Source organism: Pelodiscus sinensis, mitochondrion (assembly GCF_052426305.1).
Source record: "Pelodiscus sinensis mitochondrion, complete genome".
Taxonomy (NCBI): Eukaryota; Metazoa; Chordata; order Testudines; family Trionychidae; genus Pelodiscus; species Pelodiscus sinensis.
In genome coordinates this window covers 1-17,042 of record NC_068236.1, presented here as the reverse complement: position 1 = coordinate 17,042, position 17,042 = coordinate 1, and the positions used below count along the sequence as shown (strand labels likewise).

General features: G+C 37.2%; 13 protein-coding genes and 24 non-coding genes across 37 annotated transcripts, besides 1 other annotated feature; 8 read left to right on the top strand and 29 right to left on the bottom strand. All coding sequences in view use genetic code 2, as the record gives it.

Annotated features, from left to right (window-relative positions):
• Positions 1-1,515: a D loop.
• OQ067_mgt22 lies at positions 1,516-1,586 on the bottom strand. The gene has a single exon. It is a non-coding gene; the product is annotated as a tRNA-Pro (tRNA).
• A 13-nt stretch (positions 1,587-1,599) lies between these two features.
• On the bottom strand, positions 1,600-1,673 carry OQ067_mgt21. The gene has a single exon. It is a non-coding gene; the product is annotated as a tRNA-Thr (tRNA).
• Positions 1,674-1,676: 3 nt separating this feature from the next.
• On the bottom strand, positions 1,677-2,822 carry CYTB (cytochrome b). Its single transcript has one exon. The coding sequence runs from the start codon at positions 2,820-2,822 to the stop codon at positions 1,677-1,679; it is 1,146 nt and encodes a 381-aa protein (YP_010555709.1).
• OQ067_mgt20 lies at positions 2,821-2,887 on the top strand. The gene has a single exon. It is a non-coding gene; the product is annotated as a tRNA-Glu (tRNA).
• A 1-nt stretch (position 2,888) lies between these two features.
• On the top strand, positions 2,889-3,413 carry ND6 (NADH dehydrogenase subunit 6). The gene has a single exon. The coding sequence runs from the start codon at positions 2,889-2,891 to the stop codon at positions 3,411-3,413; it is 525 nt and encodes a 174-aa protein (YP_010555708.1).
• On the bottom strand, positions 3,409-5,187 carry ND5 (NADH dehydrogenase subunit 5). Its single transcript has one exon. The coding sequence runs from the start codon at positions 5,185-5,187 to the stop codon at positions 3,409-3,411; it is 1,779 nt and encodes a 592-aa protein (YP_010555707.1).
• Positions 5,188-5,261, bottom strand: OQ067_mgt19. Its single transcript has one exon. It is a non-coding gene; the product is annotated as a tRNA-Leu (tRNA).
• On the bottom strand, positions 5,261-5,322 carry OQ067_mgt18. Its single transcript has one exon. It is a non-coding gene; the product is annotated as a tRNA-Ser (tRNA).
• OQ067_mgt17 lies at positions 5,323-5,392 on the bottom strand. The gene has a single exon. It is a non-coding gene; the product is annotated as a tRNA-His (tRNA).
• ND4 (NADH dehydrogenase subunit 4) lies at positions 5,393-6,773 on the bottom strand. The gene has a single exon. A coding segment is annotated over exon 1 (1,381 nt).
• On the bottom strand, positions 6,767-7,063 carry ND4L (NADH dehydrogenase subunit 4L). The gene has a single exon. It carries the CDS (start codon positions 7,061-7,063, stop codon positions 6,767-6,769), a length of 297 nt encoding a protein of 98 aa, YP_010555705.1.
• On the bottom strand, positions 7,064-7,134 carry OQ067_mgt16. Its single transcript has one exon. It is a non-coding gene; the product is annotated as a tRNA-Arg (tRNA).
• ND3 (NADH dehydrogenase subunit 3) lies at positions 7,135-7,483 on the bottom strand. The gene has a single exon. A coding segment is annotated over exon 1 (349 nt).
• OQ067_mgt15 lies at positions 7,484-7,553 on the bottom strand. Its single transcript has one exon. It is a non-coding gene; the product is annotated as a tRNA-Gly (tRNA).
• COX3 (cytochrome c oxidase subunit III) lies at positions 7,554-8,337 on the bottom strand. The gene has a single exon. A coding segment is annotated over exon 1 (784 nt).
• On the bottom strand, positions 8,337-9,020 carry ATP6 (ATP synthase F0 subunit 6). Its single transcript has one exon. The coding sequence runs from the start codon at positions 9,018-9,020 to the stop codon at positions 8,337-8,339; it is 684 nt and encodes a 227-aa protein (YP_010555702.1).
• On the bottom strand, positions 9,011-9,175 carry ATP8 (ATP synthase F0 subunit 8). The gene has a single exon. It carries the CDS (start codon positions 9,173-9,175, stop codon positions 9,011-9,013), a length of 165 nt encoding a protein of 54 aa, YP_010555701.1.
• Position 9,176: 1 nt separating this feature from the next.
• Positions 9,177-9,249, bottom strand: OQ067_mgt14. Its single transcript has one exon. It is a non-coding gene; the product is annotated as a tRNA-Lys (tRNA).
• A 1-nt stretch (position 9,250) lies between these two features.
• On the bottom strand, positions 9,251-9,937 carry COX2 (cytochrome c oxidase subunit II). The gene has a single exon. It carries the CDS (start codon positions 9,935-9,937, stop codon positions 9,251-9,253), a length of 687 nt encoding a protein of 228 aa, YP_010555700.1.
• OQ067_mgt13 lies at positions 9,938-10,006 on the bottom strand. The gene has a single exon. It is a non-coding gene; the product is annotated as a tRNA-Asp (tRNA).
• A 1-nt stretch (position 10,007) lies between these two features.
• Positions 10,008-10,078, top strand: OQ067_mgt12. The gene has a single exon. It is a non-coding gene; the product is annotated as a tRNA-Ser (tRNA).
• COX1 (cytochrome c oxidase subunit I) lies at positions 10,074-11,618 on the bottom strand. The gene has a single exon. The coding sequence runs from the start codon at positions 11,616-11,618 to the stop codon at positions 10,074-10,076; it is 1,545 nt and encodes a 514-aa protein (YP_010555699.1).
• Position 11,619: 1 nt separating this feature from the next.
• Positions 11,620-11,685, top strand: OQ067_mgt11. The gene has a single exon. It is a non-coding gene; the product is annotated as a tRNA-Tyr (tRNA).
• On the top strand, positions 11,686-11,750 carry OQ067_mgt10. Its single transcript has one exon. It is a non-coding gene; the product is annotated as a tRNA-Cys (tRNA).
• Positions 11,751-11,781: 31 nt separating this feature from the next.
• OQ067_mgt09 lies at positions 11,782-11,855 on the top strand. The gene has a single exon. It is a non-coding gene; the product is annotated as a tRNA-Asn (tRNA).
• A 1-nt stretch (position 11,856) lies between these two features.
• OQ067_mgt08 lies at positions 11,857-11,925 on the top strand. The gene has a single exon. It is a non-coding gene; the product is annotated as a tRNA-Ala (tRNA).
• On the bottom strand, positions 11,926-12,009 carry OQ067_mgt07. Its single transcript has one exon. It is a non-coding gene; the product is annotated as a tRNA-Trp (tRNA).
• ND2 (NADH dehydrogenase subunit 2) lies at positions 12,010-13,051 on the bottom strand. The gene has a single exon. A coding segment is annotated over exon 1 (1,042 nt).
• OQ067_mgt06 lies at positions 13,052-13,121 on the bottom strand. Its single transcript has one exon. It is a non-coding gene; the product is annotated as a tRNA-Met (tRNA).
• A 9-nt stretch (positions 13,122-13,130) lies between these two features.
• On the top strand, positions 13,131-13,201 carry OQ067_mgt05. Its single transcript has one exon. It is a non-coding gene; the product is annotated as a tRNA-Gln (tRNA).
• Positions 13,201-13,270, bottom strand: OQ067_mgt04. The gene has a single exon. It is a non-coding gene; the product is annotated as a tRNA-Ile (tRNA).
• ND1 (NADH dehydrogenase subunit 1) lies at positions 13,271-14,241 on the bottom strand. Its single transcript has one exon. A coding segment is annotated over exon 1 (971 nt).
• On the bottom strand, positions 14,242-14,318 carry OQ067_mgt03. The gene has a single exon. It is a non-coding gene; the product is annotated as a tRNA-Leu (tRNA).
• On the bottom strand, positions 14,319-15,922 carry OQ067_mgr01. Its single transcript has one exon. It is a non-coding gene; the product is annotated as a 16S ribosomal RNA (ribosomal RNA).
• On the bottom strand, positions 15,923-15,992 carry OQ067_mgt02. The gene has a single exon. It is a non-coding gene; the product is annotated as a tRNA-Val (tRNA).
• On the bottom strand, positions 15,993-16,972 carry OQ067_mgr02. Its single transcript has one exon. It is a non-coding gene; the product is annotated as a 12S ribosomal RNA (ribosomal RNA).
• OQ067_mgt01 lies at positions 16,973-17,042 on the bottom strand. Its single transcript has one exon. It is a non-coding gene; the product is annotated as a tRNA-Phe (tRNA).

The following is a 17,042-nucleotide window of genomic DNA, read 5'->3' as shown; positions in this document are numbered from 1 at the left end:
GGTATAAAAGTGGGTGTATGATATATATGATATATATGATATATATGATATATATGATATATATGATACAACTTAAAATATTACAGCATGTACTGTGTCGTGGAGTAAATTTTGTCTGTTTAAGGTGCTGTACTATGAGGTAAAAATGTTTTAATAAGTTAAATATATATGATATATATATGATATATATATGATATATATATGATATATATATGATATATATATGATATATAAATAAATGTAAGTTATTACTATAATTTGAACTTACAAAAAGCTAGTGTTACATCAGTGTAGTCATCTCGGATTTTGGGGTTTGACGAGGTTATGTGGCTATGCGGATTAATGCTAGTTTAACGGGGGTAGGGGGGTTTAGCTAAAAAATATAGTATGTGYATGTGYATGTGYATGTGYATGTGCATGTGCATGTGCATGTGCATGTGCATGTGCATGTGCATGTGCATGTGCATGTGCATGTGYATGTGYATGTGYATGTGYATGTGYATGTGNATGTGTATGTGTATGTGTATGTGTATGTGTATGTGTATGTGTATGTGTATGTGTATGTGTATGTGTATGTGTATGTGTATGTGTATGTGTATGCGTGTAATTTAGTGTTGTGAGTTTCTTATAAATTTTATGTCCGTCAAGCATTAATTAATTAGCACCCTTTTAGTGTATGCGCGAAGTAAGCAATTTGAACGTAAGTCCAGTTTCATTGAGTTGGTAGACATCATCAATGGGGGCCTGAGACCACAGAGAGAAAAAAAAACCCGCAAGTATATGCCTGTAATCAAATGATGCAAGGTTATAGAACGAATGTATAGAACACATTAACCGATGGCCTCTTAAAAGGAAACGTATGAACTTTAATAGTGTTATGTGCCTGAAAAAACAACCAGATGCCAGATATAGATCAGTTATGTACGCCAACTGTTAATGGACCTGAGACTGGTGATGTAGTATCTTACTAACAAGGGTTGCTTATTTCTCGGGAGTTGGTAGAATAAGAGATAAACAAGTATTGCGGCGATATTCATGTTGGAAAACAGGTACAAATAAGTGTATCCTTAATCCATTGTCTAAATGTCGAGGGATAATAGTCATGTGTTGTATACTGTGTATGTAAAATTAATCATATAATGTAATTAGTACGATTAACGGTAATATTACTGGTGATATGCTTGGGGAAAATAGATGAATGCACAATAATACATAGGGATTGTAGAGGGGTAAAATGTCTCTTGGGTACAAGAGAGCTATATAGGTGAGGTAAAATGTCTCTTGGGTGCGGGAGAAGAAAAAAAGTGTAAAAAAGAGGGGTAAAATGTCTCTTGGGTGCGGGAGAAGAAAAAAAGTGTAAAAAAGAGGGGTAAAATGTCTCTTGGGTGCGGGAGAAGAAAAAAAGTGTAAAAAAGAGGGGTAAAATGTCTCTTGGGTGCGGGAGAAGAAAAAAGTGTAAAAAGAGGGGTAAAATGTCTCTTGGGTGCGGGAGAAGAAAAAAAGTGTAAAAGGAAACAAAGGATAGTTTAATATAAAATTCCGGTTTTGGGGACCGGGGAAGAAGGTTTGAAAGCCTTTTCTTTTGATGTGTGAATGGTGTACTCTAGGAAGGTTGGGAGGCCTTCATTCTTTGGTTTACAAGACCAATGCTTTGGTTATTAAGCTACTTGAGTATTTTAATTGATTGTTTTATTTTCGATTATGTTTGAGATTGGTATTAATACTAGTAGGATTAAAAAGTAAAGGATGGAGGATGTTTGGCCGATAGTGATGAATGGGTTTTCTACTGGTTTTCCCCCAATTCATGTTAATACTATAAGGTTAGCTACAAATAGTCAGAATAGTGTTTGGGTGATAGGGCGGAATGTTAGTGTTCGTTGTTTTGATGTGTGTAGTAGGGGTAGGATAAATAATACTAAGATGGAGAGTAGTAGGGCTAGTACGCCTCCTAATTTGTTAGGGATAGATCGTAGGATAGCGTAGGCGAATAGGAAATATCATTCTGGTTTGATGTGGGGTGGGGTGGATAGTGGGTTGGCTGGGGTGAAGTTATCTGGGTCTCCTAGTAGGTTTGGGTAAAATATGGCGATGGATAGAAGCAGGGTAAGTGTTATTATGAATCCTAGGAGATCTTTGTATGAGAAGTAAGGGTGGAATGGAATTTTGTCAATGTTTGAGTTAAGTCCTGTTGGGTTGTTTGATCCTGTTTCGTGTAATAAAAGTAAGTGAATTATGGTTAGGCCTAGGATTATGAATGGTAGTAAAAAATGTAGGGTAAAGAATCGTGTTAAAGTGGCGTTGTCTACGGAGAAACCACCTCATACTCATTGCACTATTGTAGTACCGATATATGGAATAGCTGAGAGTAGGTTTGTAATAACTGTGGCCCCTCAGAATGATATTTGTCCTCATGGTAGGACATAACCCATGAATGCAGTGGCTATGGTTAGTAGTAGGAGGATTACACCGATGTTTCAAGTTTGTTTATAAAGGTAGGATCCGTAGTATAGGCCTCGTCCAATATGTAGGTAGATACACATGAAGAATAGTGAGGCTCCGTTAGCGTGTATGTTGCGGATTAGTCAACCGTATTGTACATCTCGGGTAATGTGGGCGATTGATGAGAATGCTGTTGAGATGTTTGGTGAGTAATGTATGGCTAGGAATAGGCCTGTGATGATCTGGAGTATTAAGCAGGCTCCTAATAATGATCCAAAGTTTCATCAAATGGAAATGTTGGATGGACTTGGTAGGTCAATTAGTGAGTTGTTAATGATTTTAATTATTGGGTGGGTTTTTTCGTAGATTGGTGGCCATAAAATTTTTGTAGTTGAATACAACGGTGGTTTTTCAAATCATTAGTCTTGGTTAAAGTCCAGGCAAGAATAATGGTGTTTTTTATATTTTTATTTGAGGTTTGTTTTGTTTTTTGAATTATTAGTGTAGCTTCTGGGCCCTCTCCTTATTATGGAGTTGTTGGTTTGGTTTTTGGGGCGGTTTTTGGATGTTTAATGTTGGTTGGGGTGGGTGGGTCATTTATTTCTTTGGTTTTGTTTTTAATTTATTTGGGGGGTATGTTAGTGGTTTTTGCTTATTCTGTGGCTTTGACTGGGGATCCTTACCCTTCGGCTTGGCGTGGGTACGTGGATTTATTTTGTATAGTTAGTTATGTTTTGTTTGTTGTTGGTGCAGTTATGTATTGTTTTGATGAGTGAAGTTTAGAGGGGTATGGTGATGTGGTGATGGATGCTAGTGGTTTGTTTAGTGTTCGTATGGATTATGTTGGGGTGTCGTGGTTTTATTATTATGGGTGTGTAATATTTTTAATTGCGGGATGGGGTTTATTGTTGACGTTGTTTGTTGTATTAGATTTGGTACGTGGTTTGGCCTGGGGAACTATTCGTTCTATTAGGTAAGAAGGAGTATGGTGATTGATAGTAGGAATGAGGTAAGGTAGATTTTGATTAGTCCTTTTTGTGATGATATTGTTGTGATAGGATTTGTTTGTGATTTTGTTATTCATTTTGGGCCGATGTTTTCGTATCAAATTAGGTCGGTTAGGTGTGTTGCAGTGTTTTGGCTAAATTTTAGGTTGAGGAGGGTAAGTGAACGGTGGATTAAGGTGTTGAAGTATATCAATAAATTTGAAAAGGTGTGGGTTTTTGATGGTTTTGTGCTTTTGTTAGTTATTGTGATTAGTTCAAGGGCTAGGGTTAAGCCTATGATTGTTATGATTAATGCTGATAATTTTATGTGGTGGGGTATGGTTATTTGTGGTGTTTTCATTGGGGTTGTATTTAGCGAGATTAGTAAGCCGGCAATAATGCTTCCTGCTGCTAATCGAATGATAGGGTTAGTTGCTGTGTTATAATTTTCATTAATTGGAGGCATGGGCTGAAATCGTGGTTGTCCTATTTGAACAAGAATTGTGATTCGTAGGCTATAGGCTGCTGTGAGTGAGGTTGCAGTTAATGTTAGGAGAAGGGCTCAGGCGTTTATGTGGGATGTGTTTATGGTTTCGATGATGATGTCTTTGGAGTAAAATCCTGTTAGGAATGGAAATCCTGATAAGGCTAGGTTTCCGATAGTTAGGCATGAGGAAGTAATTGGGAGGGGTTTATGTAGTCCTCCTATTTTTCGAATGTCTTGTTCATTATTTAGGTTGTGAATGATTAAGCCGGAACATAGGAATAATATTGCTTTGAAGAAGGCATGTATAGTGATGTGGAGGAAGGCTAAGTGGGGTTGATTAAGGCCAATGGTTACTATTATTAAGCCTAGTTGGCTGGATGTGGAGAAGGCAATGATTTTTTTAATATCATTTTGGGTGGTGGCACAAATTGCTGTAAATAGGGTGGTTAAAGCACCGAGGCAAAGGCAGACTGTAAGGGCTGTGTTGTTTGTTGAAAGTATTGGGTGGGTTCGGATAAGTAGGAAAATACCTGCTACAACTATAGTGCTGGAGTGGAGTAGGGCTGAGACTGGGGTGGGGCCTTCTATTGCTGCTGGTAGTCATGGGTGAAGTCCAAATTGGGCTGATTTTCCAGTTGCTGCTAGGGTAAGGCTTAATAGTGGAAGTAATGGGATTGGGTTAGTGTGGGAGAAGATTTGTTGAAGTTCTCATGAGTTGAGGTTTGTTGCTATTCAAGCTATGGTGAGGATTAATCCGATGTCGCCTGCGCGGTTGTAGATAATGGCTTGTAAGGCTGATGAGCAGGCTTCTAGTCGGCTATGCCATCAACCGATTAATATGAAAGATATAATTCCAACGCCTTCTCATCCAATGAAGAATTGGAATATATTATTGGCGGTAACTAATGTTATTATGGCGATTAGGAAGATTAACAGATATTTAAAGAATTTTGTGATATAAGGGTCTGTTGTTATATATCAGTGGGTGAACTCTAGGATGGATCAGGTTACATAAAGGGCTACTGGGATGAATATGATGGAGTATTGGTCGAATTTTAAGCTTATTGATATTGTGAATGTTGAGGTTATTGTTCAAGATCAGTTAGTAATAACAGATTCGGTGTTAGAGGAGATAAATATAATTAGTGGAATTATGGTAATGAAGAATGCTATTTTTACAGCGGTTTTTGGTTTTATGCTTAATGGTAGATTTATAAGTGGGATGGTGAGGATTATAAGTGTTAATAATAATGTTGAGTTAAAAAGTGCTGTCATTACTTTCACTTGGAATTGCACCAAGAGGTTGTGGTTCCTAAAACCAGTGGATTAAACTGTTATCCTTTGAAAGTGAGAAAGCTGTGAATTTAATCTCAGGCAATAGGAATTAGCAGTTTCTATCATTACTTTCTCGGTTTATAAGAAGGTTTAAACTTCTATCTTTAGAGCCACAGTCTAATATTTTATTTTAAACTACATTAACAGTAGAGTGGGCCTCAGATTAGTTCTGGTTTTATTATTAGTAGTATTATGGGTAGGATGTGGAGTGTTATAATGAGATGTTCTCGTGTGTGTGATGGTGTTATAATTTTAATGTGTTGTGGTAATTCTCCCCATTGGGTTGAGGAGAACATGTGTAAGGTATAGGTGGCGGTGATTAGGGTGCCTAATCCTGTAATGATGATTGTAGTGTTAGATCAGTTGAATAGTGATGTAATAATTGTTAATTCACCCATAAGATTGATGGTGGGCGGGAGAGCTATATTGGTTAGGCTAGCTAGTAATCATCATGTACCTATTAGGGGGAGTAATAGTTGTATATTTTGGGTCAATAATAGTGTTCGGCTATGGATTCGTCGTAGTTTGGTATTAGCTAAGCAAAATAATAATGATGATGTTAGGCCGTGGGCAATTATAAGGGTGATGGCTCCGGTGTAAGCTCATTCTGTTTGTGTAAGTGTTGCAGCGGTAACAAGGCCTATATGGCTCACTGATGAGTAGGCAATTAGTGATTTTAGGTCTGTTTGGCGTAGGCAGATTAGACTTGTTATGATAATTCCTCATAATGCTAGAATTATGAATGGGTAATATGGTGTTTTTGATAAGAAGTTAGTGGTTGATATAATTCGGATAATGCCGTATCCACCTAGTTTTAATAGGATGGCAGCTAAGATTATTGACCCTGCAATTGGGGCTTCGACATGTGCTTTTGGTAATCATAAATGTAAACCATATAGTGGTATTTTAATTATGAAGGCGGTTAGTGCGGCTAGTAGTCATATTGAGTTTGTTCATGTATTTTTTAATATTGTTGGGCTTAGTTGTATGGTGAGGATGGAGAGTGAGTTTGTGTTGGAATATAGAGATAGCAAAGCAACTAGTAGAGGTAGTGATCCCATTAGTGTATAAAATAGGAAGTAGGTTCCAGCATTTAGTCGTTCTATTTGATTACCTCATCGTGTAATTATTATTAATGTTGGGATTAGTGTGGCTTCGAAAAGTACGAAAAATATTATTAGGTCTGTGGTTGAGAATGTTATGATAAGTAATATTTGGAGAATAATTGTAGTAATAATGAAGGTTCGTTTTCGTGATAAGGGTTCTGTTGATAGGTGGTTTTGACTAGCTAAGATTATTAACGGGGTGAGTCAGCATGATAAAATAATAAGAGGGGTTGATGTTTGGTTCTGTTGTAGATTATGGTTTGAGAAGTTTATAATTGGTTGTAATGAGGGATAAAATAGTTGTAGGCTTAATAATGAAATTAGTATGCTGTGAATTAATGTGGTATATCATAATTGTGTTGGTTTACATATTGTAGTAGTAGGGATTAATATGATTGTTGGGATAATAATTTTTAACATTGCAAGAGGTTTAGGTTTTGTAGGTTGTTTGGGTTGTGAGTTCGTGATGATGCTACTAGTAGGGATAACCCAAGGCTAGCCTCACATGCTGAAAATGTCAGGATTAACATAGGATTTAATATAAATGATGTGGTTTGGAGTTGAATTGGGCATACTGATGTGGCGATAAATAATGATAGTATTATGGCTTCTAAACATAGTAAGGTTGAAATTAAAGAGGTTCGGTGGAGTATGAATCCTGTTATGCTGATAATAAATGTTATAAAATAGCTGAGGTGTAAGGGTGTCATAAGGTAACCATGTTTATTAATCATGATTAGCTAAGTCGAAATTAGTTATTTTTTGTTTAAATTAGTTACCTATTCTGCTCATTCTAGTCCTCCTTGGGTCCATTCGTAAATGAAACCAAATGTAAGGAGGAGGAGGATAGTAATAGTTCATGTAAGGGTGTGTATAGGAGTTATTAATTGAATGGCTCATGGGAGGGGTAGAAGGAGTGCAATACTAAGTCAAATAGTAGAAATAGAATTGCTACTAAGGAAAAAGCGAATTGAGAATGGTAGGCGTATGGTTTTTAATGGGTCGAATCCACATTCGTATGGGGATAATTTATCATTATTTGGTTTTGTTATAGTTAATTGGTTATTAAGAATAATTAGGGTAATTGAGATAATTAATGCTAGAATAATGAGTGAGGTTGTTGTATTCATTACTTTTCTTCAGGTTTGTAACTGAAACTAAATGATTGGAAGTCATTTATACTGATTATATTAGAAAAGTATGAGCCTCATCAGTAAATTGAAATATATAGGAACAGTCAGACGACATCTACAAAGTGTCAATATCATGCGGCTGCTTCAAAACCAAAGTGGTGGGCAGTGGTGAAGTGGAATTTGATTAGTCGTAGTAGGCATACGATTAGGAATGTTGATCCAATAATTACATGTAGACCATGAAATCCTGTTGCTACGAAGAATGTGGAGCCATAGACTCCATCGGCGATTGTGAATGGTGCCTCATAATACTCTATGGCTTGTAGGGCTGTGAAGTATAACCCTAATGTAACAGTAATAGTTAGTGCTTGAATTGATTGGTTTCGGTTGGCTGCTATTAGGCTATGGTGAGCTCAGGTGATTGTTACACCTGAAGCTAATAGTACTGCTGTGTTTAATAAAGGGACTTCGAATGGGTTTAATGGGTGAATTCCTGTTGGAGGTCAGTTTCCTCCTAGTTCTGGGGTTGGGGCTAGACTTGAATGGTAGAAAGCTCAGAAGAAACCGATAAAAAAGAATACTTCTGATGTGATGAATAGAATTATTCCGTATCGTAGGCCTTTTTGTACAGGTATAGTATGGTGTCCTTGAAATGTACTTTCTCGTACAATATCTCGTCATCATTGTATCATTGTTATGAGTGTAGTTAGTAGACCTAAGGCTATTAGTGTTGTTGAGTTATAGTGAAATCATATTGCTAGGCCTGAGGTTAATAGTAATGCTGCTGTTGCTCCTGTTAGGGGTCATGGGCTTGGGTCTACTATGTGGTAGGCATGTGTTTGGTGGGCCATTAGACATTTTCTTGTAAGTATAGGCTTAATAGTAAAACGAATACGTATGCTTGGATCAATGCGACAGCTAATTCTAGTAGTGTTAGTAATAATAGGATAATTGAGGTTAGTATAGATAATATTGGTGCTGTTGGTAACAGGATGATGATGGTGGTGGAGATTAATTGAATTAATAGATGTCCAGCTGTCAGGTTGGCTGTTAGTCGCACACCTAAAGCTAAAGGTCGGATTAGTAAACTAATAGTTTCGATGATAATAAGGGTTGGGATAAGTGGAGCGGGCGTACCTTCTGGTAAAAGGTGTCCTAGAGATTTTGTTGTTTGGTTTCGTAATCCTGTGAGTACGGTGGCTAATCATAATGGAATAGCTAGTGCTATATTTATTGAGAGTTGTGTGGTTGGTGTGAATGTGTATGGTAATAATCCTAATAGGTTAATAGTTAGTAGAAGAATAATTAATGATATTAAGATTGTAGATCATTGATGTCCTGGCTTATTGATTGGTATTATTAGTTGTTTTGTAATTGTACTAATAAATCATGATTGTAAAGTTGAAAGGCGATTGTTTAATCATCGATTGTTTTGGGAGGGTCATACTATTGATGATAAAATAATGGCTAAGGTTATTAATGGTAATCCTAGGATTTGTGGGCTTAAGAATTGATCAAAAATTGTTAAGTTCATGGTCAGTTTCAGGAATTAATATTTAAGGGTTTAAGGTTGTGACTGATGCTATTTGTTTGTAGGAGTGAGATAATTTTTGGTTGATAAATTACAATATAGACTAATCATGTGGTTAATAAAATGGATAATCATGGGTTAGGATTTAATTGTGGCATATCATTAAGGGGAGGCGGGCGTCTCCCTTCTCTAGCTTAAAAGGCTAGTGCTACCTTGTTTAGCTTCTGTAATGTTTAGGAGAGTATTAGTGAGGATCAGTTTTCGAAATGTTTTAGTGGAATTGATTCTACTACGATTGGTATAAAGCTGTGGTTTGCTCCGCAGATTTCTGAGCATTGTCCGTAGAAAATACCTGGGCGTGTTATAGTGAAGGTTGTTTGATTTAATCGTCCTGGGATGGCATCGGTTTTTACCCCTAATGATGGTATTGCTCATGAATGTAAAACGTCTTCGGCTGAAATTAATATTCGAATAGGAGATTCTATTGGAACTACCATACGGTGATCAACTTCTAGTAATCGAAAATACCCTTTTGGTAGGTCTTGGGTTGGGATTATGTATGAGTCGAATTCGAGGTTTTCGTAATCGGTGTATTCGTAGGTTCAGTATCATTGATGGCCTATAGCTTTGATGGTTAAATATGGGTTGTTAATTTCGTCTATCAAATATAAGACGCGTAATGAGGGTAATGCAATAGTAATTAGGACAATAGCTGGGAGGATAGTTCAAATAATTTCTACTTCTTGGGCATTTATAGTGTTAGTATGTGTTAATTTTGTTGTTATTATTGATGTGATGATATAAAGTACTATGGTACTGATTAAGAATACAATTATTAAGGTATGGTCATGAAAGTGTAATAATTCTTCTATAATTGGTGATATTGCGTCTTGGAATCCTAATTGTAATGGGTGGGCCATTAAGTCGTAAAGGATTTAAACCTATAATTTAGCTTTGACAAAGCTATGTAATGTGTTTACTAACGTCTTTGAGAAAGAAACATGAAGGTCATGTGGTTGGCTTGAAACTAACTTAAGGAGGTTCAAATCCTTCCTTTCTTGTGTTTTGTACATGGGTGGGTTCTTCATAGGTGTGATATGGAGGGGGGCATCCGTGAAGTCATTCTACGTTGGTGGTTGTGAGTTCAATTATTGTAACTTTTCGTTTTGATGAGAATGCTTCTCAGATGATAAATATTATTATGATTACTGCAATTAGGGAAATTAATGATCCGATAGATGAGATAGTGTTTCATAGGGTGTAGGCATCTGGGTAGTCAGAATAGCGTCGTGGTATACCTGCTAACCCTAGGAAGTGTTGTGGGAAAAATGTTATATTTACACCTGCAAATATTACCCCAAAATGTACTTTGGTTCAGGTTTGGTGTAATGAATAGCCAGAGAAAAGTGGAAATCAATGGGTAAAACCTGCTATAATGGCAAATACAGCTCCTATTGATAATACATAGTGGAAGTGGGCTACGACGTAGTATGTGTCGTGTAATACAATGTCTAATGATGAGTTGGCTAAAACGATACCTGTTAAGCCTCCAATTGTAAATAGGAAGATGAAACCTAAGGCTCATAGTATAGCAGCATCTCATTTAATGAGGCCTCCGTGTAATGTGGCTAATCAACTAAATACTTTTACTCCGGTCGGGATAGCAATAATTATTGTAGCTGATGTAAAGTAGGCTCGTGTGTCTACATCTATTCCTACAGTGAATATATGATGGGCCCATACAATGAATCCTAGGAAACCAATTGATATTATTGCTCATACTATTCCCATATAGCCGAATGGTTCTTTTTTATTAGCATAGTACGTTACTACATGGGAGATTATGCCAAACCCAGGGAGGATGAGGATATAAACTTCTGGGTGACCGAAGAATCAGAATAAATGTTGATATAGGATAGGATCTCCTCCCCCAGAAGGATCAAAAAAGGTAGTATTCAGGTTTCGATCTGTGAGTAATATTGTAATGCCTGCGGCTAACACTGGTAGTGAAAGTAATAGTAGTACGGCTGTAATAACTACTGATCAAACGAATAAGGGAGTTTGGTATTGTGATATTGTTGGGGATTTTATATTAATAGCTGTAGTAATAAAATTGATAGCCCCAAGGATTGAAGATACTCCAGCTAGATGTAAGGAGAAAATAGTTAAGTCTACTGATGCGCCCACATGGGCTAGGTTGCTAGCTAATGGGGGATAAACGGTTCAGCCAGTTCCTGCTCCTGTTTCAATGCCTGATGAGGCTAGGAGAAGTAGTAATGAGGGGGGTAGTAGTCAAAAACTTATATTATTTATTCGTGGGAATGCTATGTCTGGGGCTCCAATTATTAAGGGTACAAGTCAGTTACCGAATCCCCCAATTATTACAGGTATGACTATAAAGAAGATCATAACAAAAGCATGTGCTGTAACAATTACATTATAAATCTGGTCGTCCCCTAAAAGAGTGCCAGGTTGACTTAGTTCTGCTCGGATTAATAAGCTTAAGGCTGTGCCAACTATACCTGCTCAGGCACCGAAAATTAAGTAAAGGGTGCCGATATCTTTATGATTAGTAGAAAATAATCAACGGGTTAAAGTCACTGGTAAGATGGCTGAGTAGGCGTTAGGCTGTAAACCTTTTCACAGGGGTTAATTCCCCTTCTTACCAAACCTTGTAGTGAAATTCACGCCAGATTGCAAATCTGGAAATCACTTTAGATTGTGCCTTGGTTTTCCCGCTTTTGTTTTTAAAGCGGGAAATTTTTAGGCAAAAGCCCGCTGGATAGGGTGTTTAGCTGTTAACTAAATTGTTTATGGGATCAAGGCCCATTTGTCTAGTAAGGCTTTAGCTTAATTAAAGTGTCTGGGTTGCATTCAGAAGATATAGGATAAGGTCTTATAAGTCTTAGTGGGTGGTTGCAGAAACTAAGAGTTGTTTGGCTCTTATTTGGGGGGTTGAAGGCCCCTGGTTTAAACGTTATCCTAAGTTTCTATAAAATTATTATAAATGTGGGTATGATTGGAGTGAGTATGGAGGAGGTAATAATTATTAAGGGTAAATAGGGTTTTTGTTGATTTTTATGTCGTCATTGTTGTGAATAATTAGTTATGTTTGGGGGTAATGTGATGGTTGAGTAGTATGCGATTCGGATATAGAAGAATAGGCTTAGTAATGAGAGGATGGCTGATGTTGCTGCAATGATTGTTATGTGGTTTTTGGTTAGTTCTTGGAGAATTAATCATTTTGGTATGAATCCTGTTAATGGGGGGAGGCCTGCTAGTGATATTAAGTTAAGTATTATTGTGGCGTTTAATATGGGTGATTTTGTTCATGATGTTATTGCTGTGGATATTTTGTTGGTCTCTAATAGTTTGATTGTTAATAGTATTGTTGTAGTTAAGGTAATGTATGTATAAAAGGTTAATAATGTTAGTTTAGTTGATAAGGTTAGGATTATGGTTATTCATCCTAGATGTGCAATTGAAGAAAATGCTATGATTTTTCGTAGTTGGGTTTGGTTTAATCCTCCTCATCCTCCAATTATTATAGATAGTAGGCTTAGTGTTACTAATAATGATGTGTTTAAGGATTGGTTAATTATTATTAGTAGAGTTAGTGGGGCTAGTTTTTGTCAGGTTGTTAGGATTAAGGTTATTATTGTTGTGGTGCCTTGTAGGGTTTCTGGGAGTCAATAATGGAATGGGGCTAATCCTAGCTTCATTGTTAGTGCAGCAGTCATTATTGTGCTGGATAGTGTGTTTGTTGGTTGTGTGATGTCGAATTGTCCTGTGTTTCAAACATTGTTAATAATAGAGAATAGGAGTAATGATGAAGCTGCGGCTTGGGTTAAGAAGTATTTAATGGAGGCTTCGAATTGCTCGTGGGTTGTTGTTGTTTGGCCGATTAGTGGGATGATTGCTAATATATTGATTTCTAGTCCTACTCATGCTATAATTCAGTGATTGCTTGTGATTGTGATTATTGGTCCTAAAATTAAGCTTGATATAATAATTATGTTTGCGTGTGGATTCATTAGTAGAGGAAGGATTTAAACCAACATTGTTGGGGTATGGGCCCCAAAAGCTTGATTAGCTGACTTTACTAGAATAGAGTAGAATATAATATAATGGGAGTATAAAGAGTTTTGATCTCTTAGGTGTAGGTTCAAATCCTATTTTTCTAAGGAGACGAGAGGGTTTAAACCTCTGTTATTTACCCTATCAAGGTAATCCTTTAATTCAGGCACGTGTCCTAGAGTATGGGGGGTAGTCCAGCAAATGTAATAATTATAGAGCTATGTCATAGGCATAATGCTAATGTGATGGGAAGAAAGTTTTTTCATAATAAAAATATTAGTTGATCATATCGGAATCGTGGGTAGGAGGCGCGTACTCATAGGAAGCTTGCTGATAATAGTATGGTTTTTAGGATTAGAAATGTGGTGAATAATTCTGGTTGGTTAGTAGTTATAGGTGAATTGAGGAATATAATAGTGGTAATTATGTTTATTATTAGGATGTTGGCATACTCTGCTAAAAATAATAATGCGAATGGACCTGCGGCATACTCTACATTAAAACCGGATACGAGTTCGGATTCTCCTTCTGTGAGGTCGAATGGTGATCGGTTTGTTTCTGCTAGGGTAGAAATATATCATATTATTATTAATGGTCATGAGGAGAAAACTAGTAGTATTGGTTCCTGAGTTGTTATAAAGGTTTGCATGTTGAAGTCGCCGCAGAATAAGACTATTGAGATAAGAATGATGCCTAGGGTTACTTCGTAGGAGATGGTTTGTGCGACTGCTCGTAGGGCTCCTATTAGGGCGTATTTTGAGTTTGAGGCTCAACCGGACCATATAATTGAGTATACTGTAAAGCTAGAAATGGCGATTAAGAAAAGGAAGCCTAAATTAAGGTTTGCAAGTGGGAATGGTATTGGTAGTGGTATTCAAACTGATAGGGCTAGTAATAGGGCGAGGGTTGGGGCAAGGATAAATAGTATGGGGGATGAATTTATAGGGTAGATCGGTTCTTTTGTAAATAATTTTATTCCATCTGCTACGGGTTGTAATAGGCCGTATGGACCTACGATATTAGGGCCTTTTCGTAGTTGTATATAACCTAGGATTTTTCGTTCAATTAAAGTAAAGAAGGCTACGGCAATTAAAATGGGAATTATATACATTAAGGGTGATAATAAATTAGATAGTAATGAAGACATAATTGGGGAGGGGAGTTGAACCCCTGAATAAAGGGTTTAGGTCTTTTGCATTGATTACCTGGCTCTGCCACCCCAATTAACCCTGTGTTTTGGGTTAGTGGTAGTATTCTTATTGTTAGTTTAGTTATATTCACTAATATAAGTTTAAGGCGTATTATTAATATGGGCCTTTTCTTTTCGGTCCTTTCGTACTGGAAAAGATTAAATTATAGATAGAAACCGACCTGGATTACTCCGGTCTGAACTCAGATCACGTAGGACTTTAATCGTTGAACAAACGAACCCTTAATAGCTGTTGCACCATTAGGATGTCCTGATCCAACATCGAGGTCGTAAACCCCGTCGTCGATAAGGACTCTGTGACGGGATTGCGCTGTTATCCCTGGGGTAGCTTTGTTCGTTGATCAAATAGATTGGATCATTTTGTTGTAAACACTTTGATTTGTTTGGCTAAGTAAAGGGTTGTGTTCTTTTTTCGGAGGTTTTGTTTTGCTCCGAGGTCGCCCCAACCAAAAGTATGCATCAGTTATTACTTTGTTTATAAACCATTAGGGTAAGTGTGGTGTTGGTTGATGATTTATTTGAAGTTCCACAGGGTCTTCTCGTCTTATATTTGTATTCCTGCTTTTGCACAGGGAGATCAATTTCACTGATTAGCTGTAAGAGACAGGTAGAGCCTCGTTTAGCCTTTCATACGAGTCCTTATTTAAAGGACAAGTGATTACGCTACCTTTGCACGGTTAGGATACCGCGGCCGTTGAATATTATCACTGGGCAGGCATCACCCCTAATACTTGTTGTTGCTAGGGGCTATGTTTTTGGTAAACAGTCGGGTTCTTTGTTTGCTTAGTTCCTTTTACAACTTTTAATCTTTCTTATCTTACGCTCCTGTGTTGGGTTAACAGTTTATGTTATATGTTGTGTTTAATGTTGTTGTTCTTATAAAGGTTGTTAATAATCAGTAGTTTGTCTGTTCTGATTTAAGCTGGCGTATAAAGAGAAGTTTATCTTCTTGTTACTCATTTTAGCATTAGTTCTTCTATTTTAGTAGAATGGCTCAGTGTTGTTTGAGGAGTAAATTATTGTTAATATTTGTATAGGTGGAGCTTTGACGCTTTCTTTGGTGGTGGCTGCTTTAAGGCCTACGTAGGTTAAATTGTTGGGTGTTTTATCCTTCGTTTATAGGTTGTATCCTGTTTCAATTTGGCTGTACCCTAATTGAATAGCTCCTAAAATTTTCTTTGAACTTTTGGTTGTTTTTAGATTGTTTAGGGTTGAGCTTATACTCTTTTATTGAGCAACCAGCTATCACTAGGTTCGTTAGGCTTTTCACCTCTACTTAAAGGTCTTATCACTCTTTTGCCACAGAGATGATTGTAGCTTTGGATTAATTAGCTGCCTTTGAGTAGCTCACTTAGTTTCGGGGTTTTAAACTTCAGTTCTCTTTGCTTAGTTTTTGCTGGCTAAATCATAATGCAAAAGGTACAAGGTTTAACCTTTGCTTTTTTTTGCTTAGGTTTAAATTCATTTTTTTCAATTTTCCCTTGCGGTACTATTTATATTGCTTCGTGTAATCTTTTCTGTCGCCCGTACTAGGATTAATGAGAATGTTTTAGTTTGGTTTTAATAAATATTATGGTTTAGTTAGGTTATGATAGTTAATCGAGCTAAGGATTTTTGCTCAAAATAACCCTGGTTTGGTGGGTATGTTTCAGGTGTAAACTGAATGCTTTAGGTTAAGCTATATTTTGTAGTCCAAGTACACCTTCCGGTACACTTACCTTGTTACGACTTGCCCCATCTGTTTGTGTTGGATAAGGTGTTATTTACGGTTGAGAATTTGTTGGTTGATGGGGGTGACGGGCGGTGTGTGCGCACCTCAGGTCCGCTTTAAATTGGGCTCTCTGCTCGCAATTTACTGCTAAATCCTTCTTAATCTAGACTGTGTTTCACAGTTCTGTTCCGTGGTTTTGATTTCTATTATAGAAAATGTAGCCCATTTCTTCCATCTTAATTGGCTACACCTTGACCTGACTTTTTAGCTGTAACAGCTATTGAGCTTACTTTTTGACTTTCATAAGGTAGGCTGTGACGGTGGTATATAGGCTGAGTTGGCAAAGGATGGTGAGGTTTATCGTGGATTATCGATTATAGAACAGGCTCCTCTAGGTGGATTTGAGGTACCGCCAAGTCCTTGGAGTTTTAAGCGTTTTGCTCGTAGTTTTCTGGCGGATAATTTTGTATTTAAAGTATCTAAGTTTAGGGTTAAGCATAGTGGGGTATCTAATCCCAGTTTGTGTCTTAACGATCGTGGATTCAAGTTTTCTAATATATTAAGGTTACTTTCGTATTGGGTTGATTTGTACTTTACGTATGACAGTTTGGTGGAAGGGGCAACCTTAGGTTTTTATGAATTTGGTTTAACCACATTTTACGCCGTTGTTGTTGTTGCTTTGGGTTTCTTGTATAACCGCGGTGGCTGGCACGAGATTTACCAACCCTAAATGTAATTTACTATAACTAAGTCAAGCTTATGCTTATTGCTTAAAGTTAATCACTGTTGTAGTACCCTTGGGGGTGTGGCGAAGCAAGGTGTTTTGGGCTGTCGTGGCGTGCCTGATACCAGCTCCTTTTGTCTGGTGTGGACTTTTAGGGCATTTTCACTGGTTTGCTGATACTTACATGTGTAGGTTTAGTAAAAAGTAACATTAAGATTAGGACCAAATCTTTGTGTTATTTGGGTTTTATTAATATCCATCTTGGCGTCTTCAGTGCCATGCTTTATGTTAAGCTACAATAAC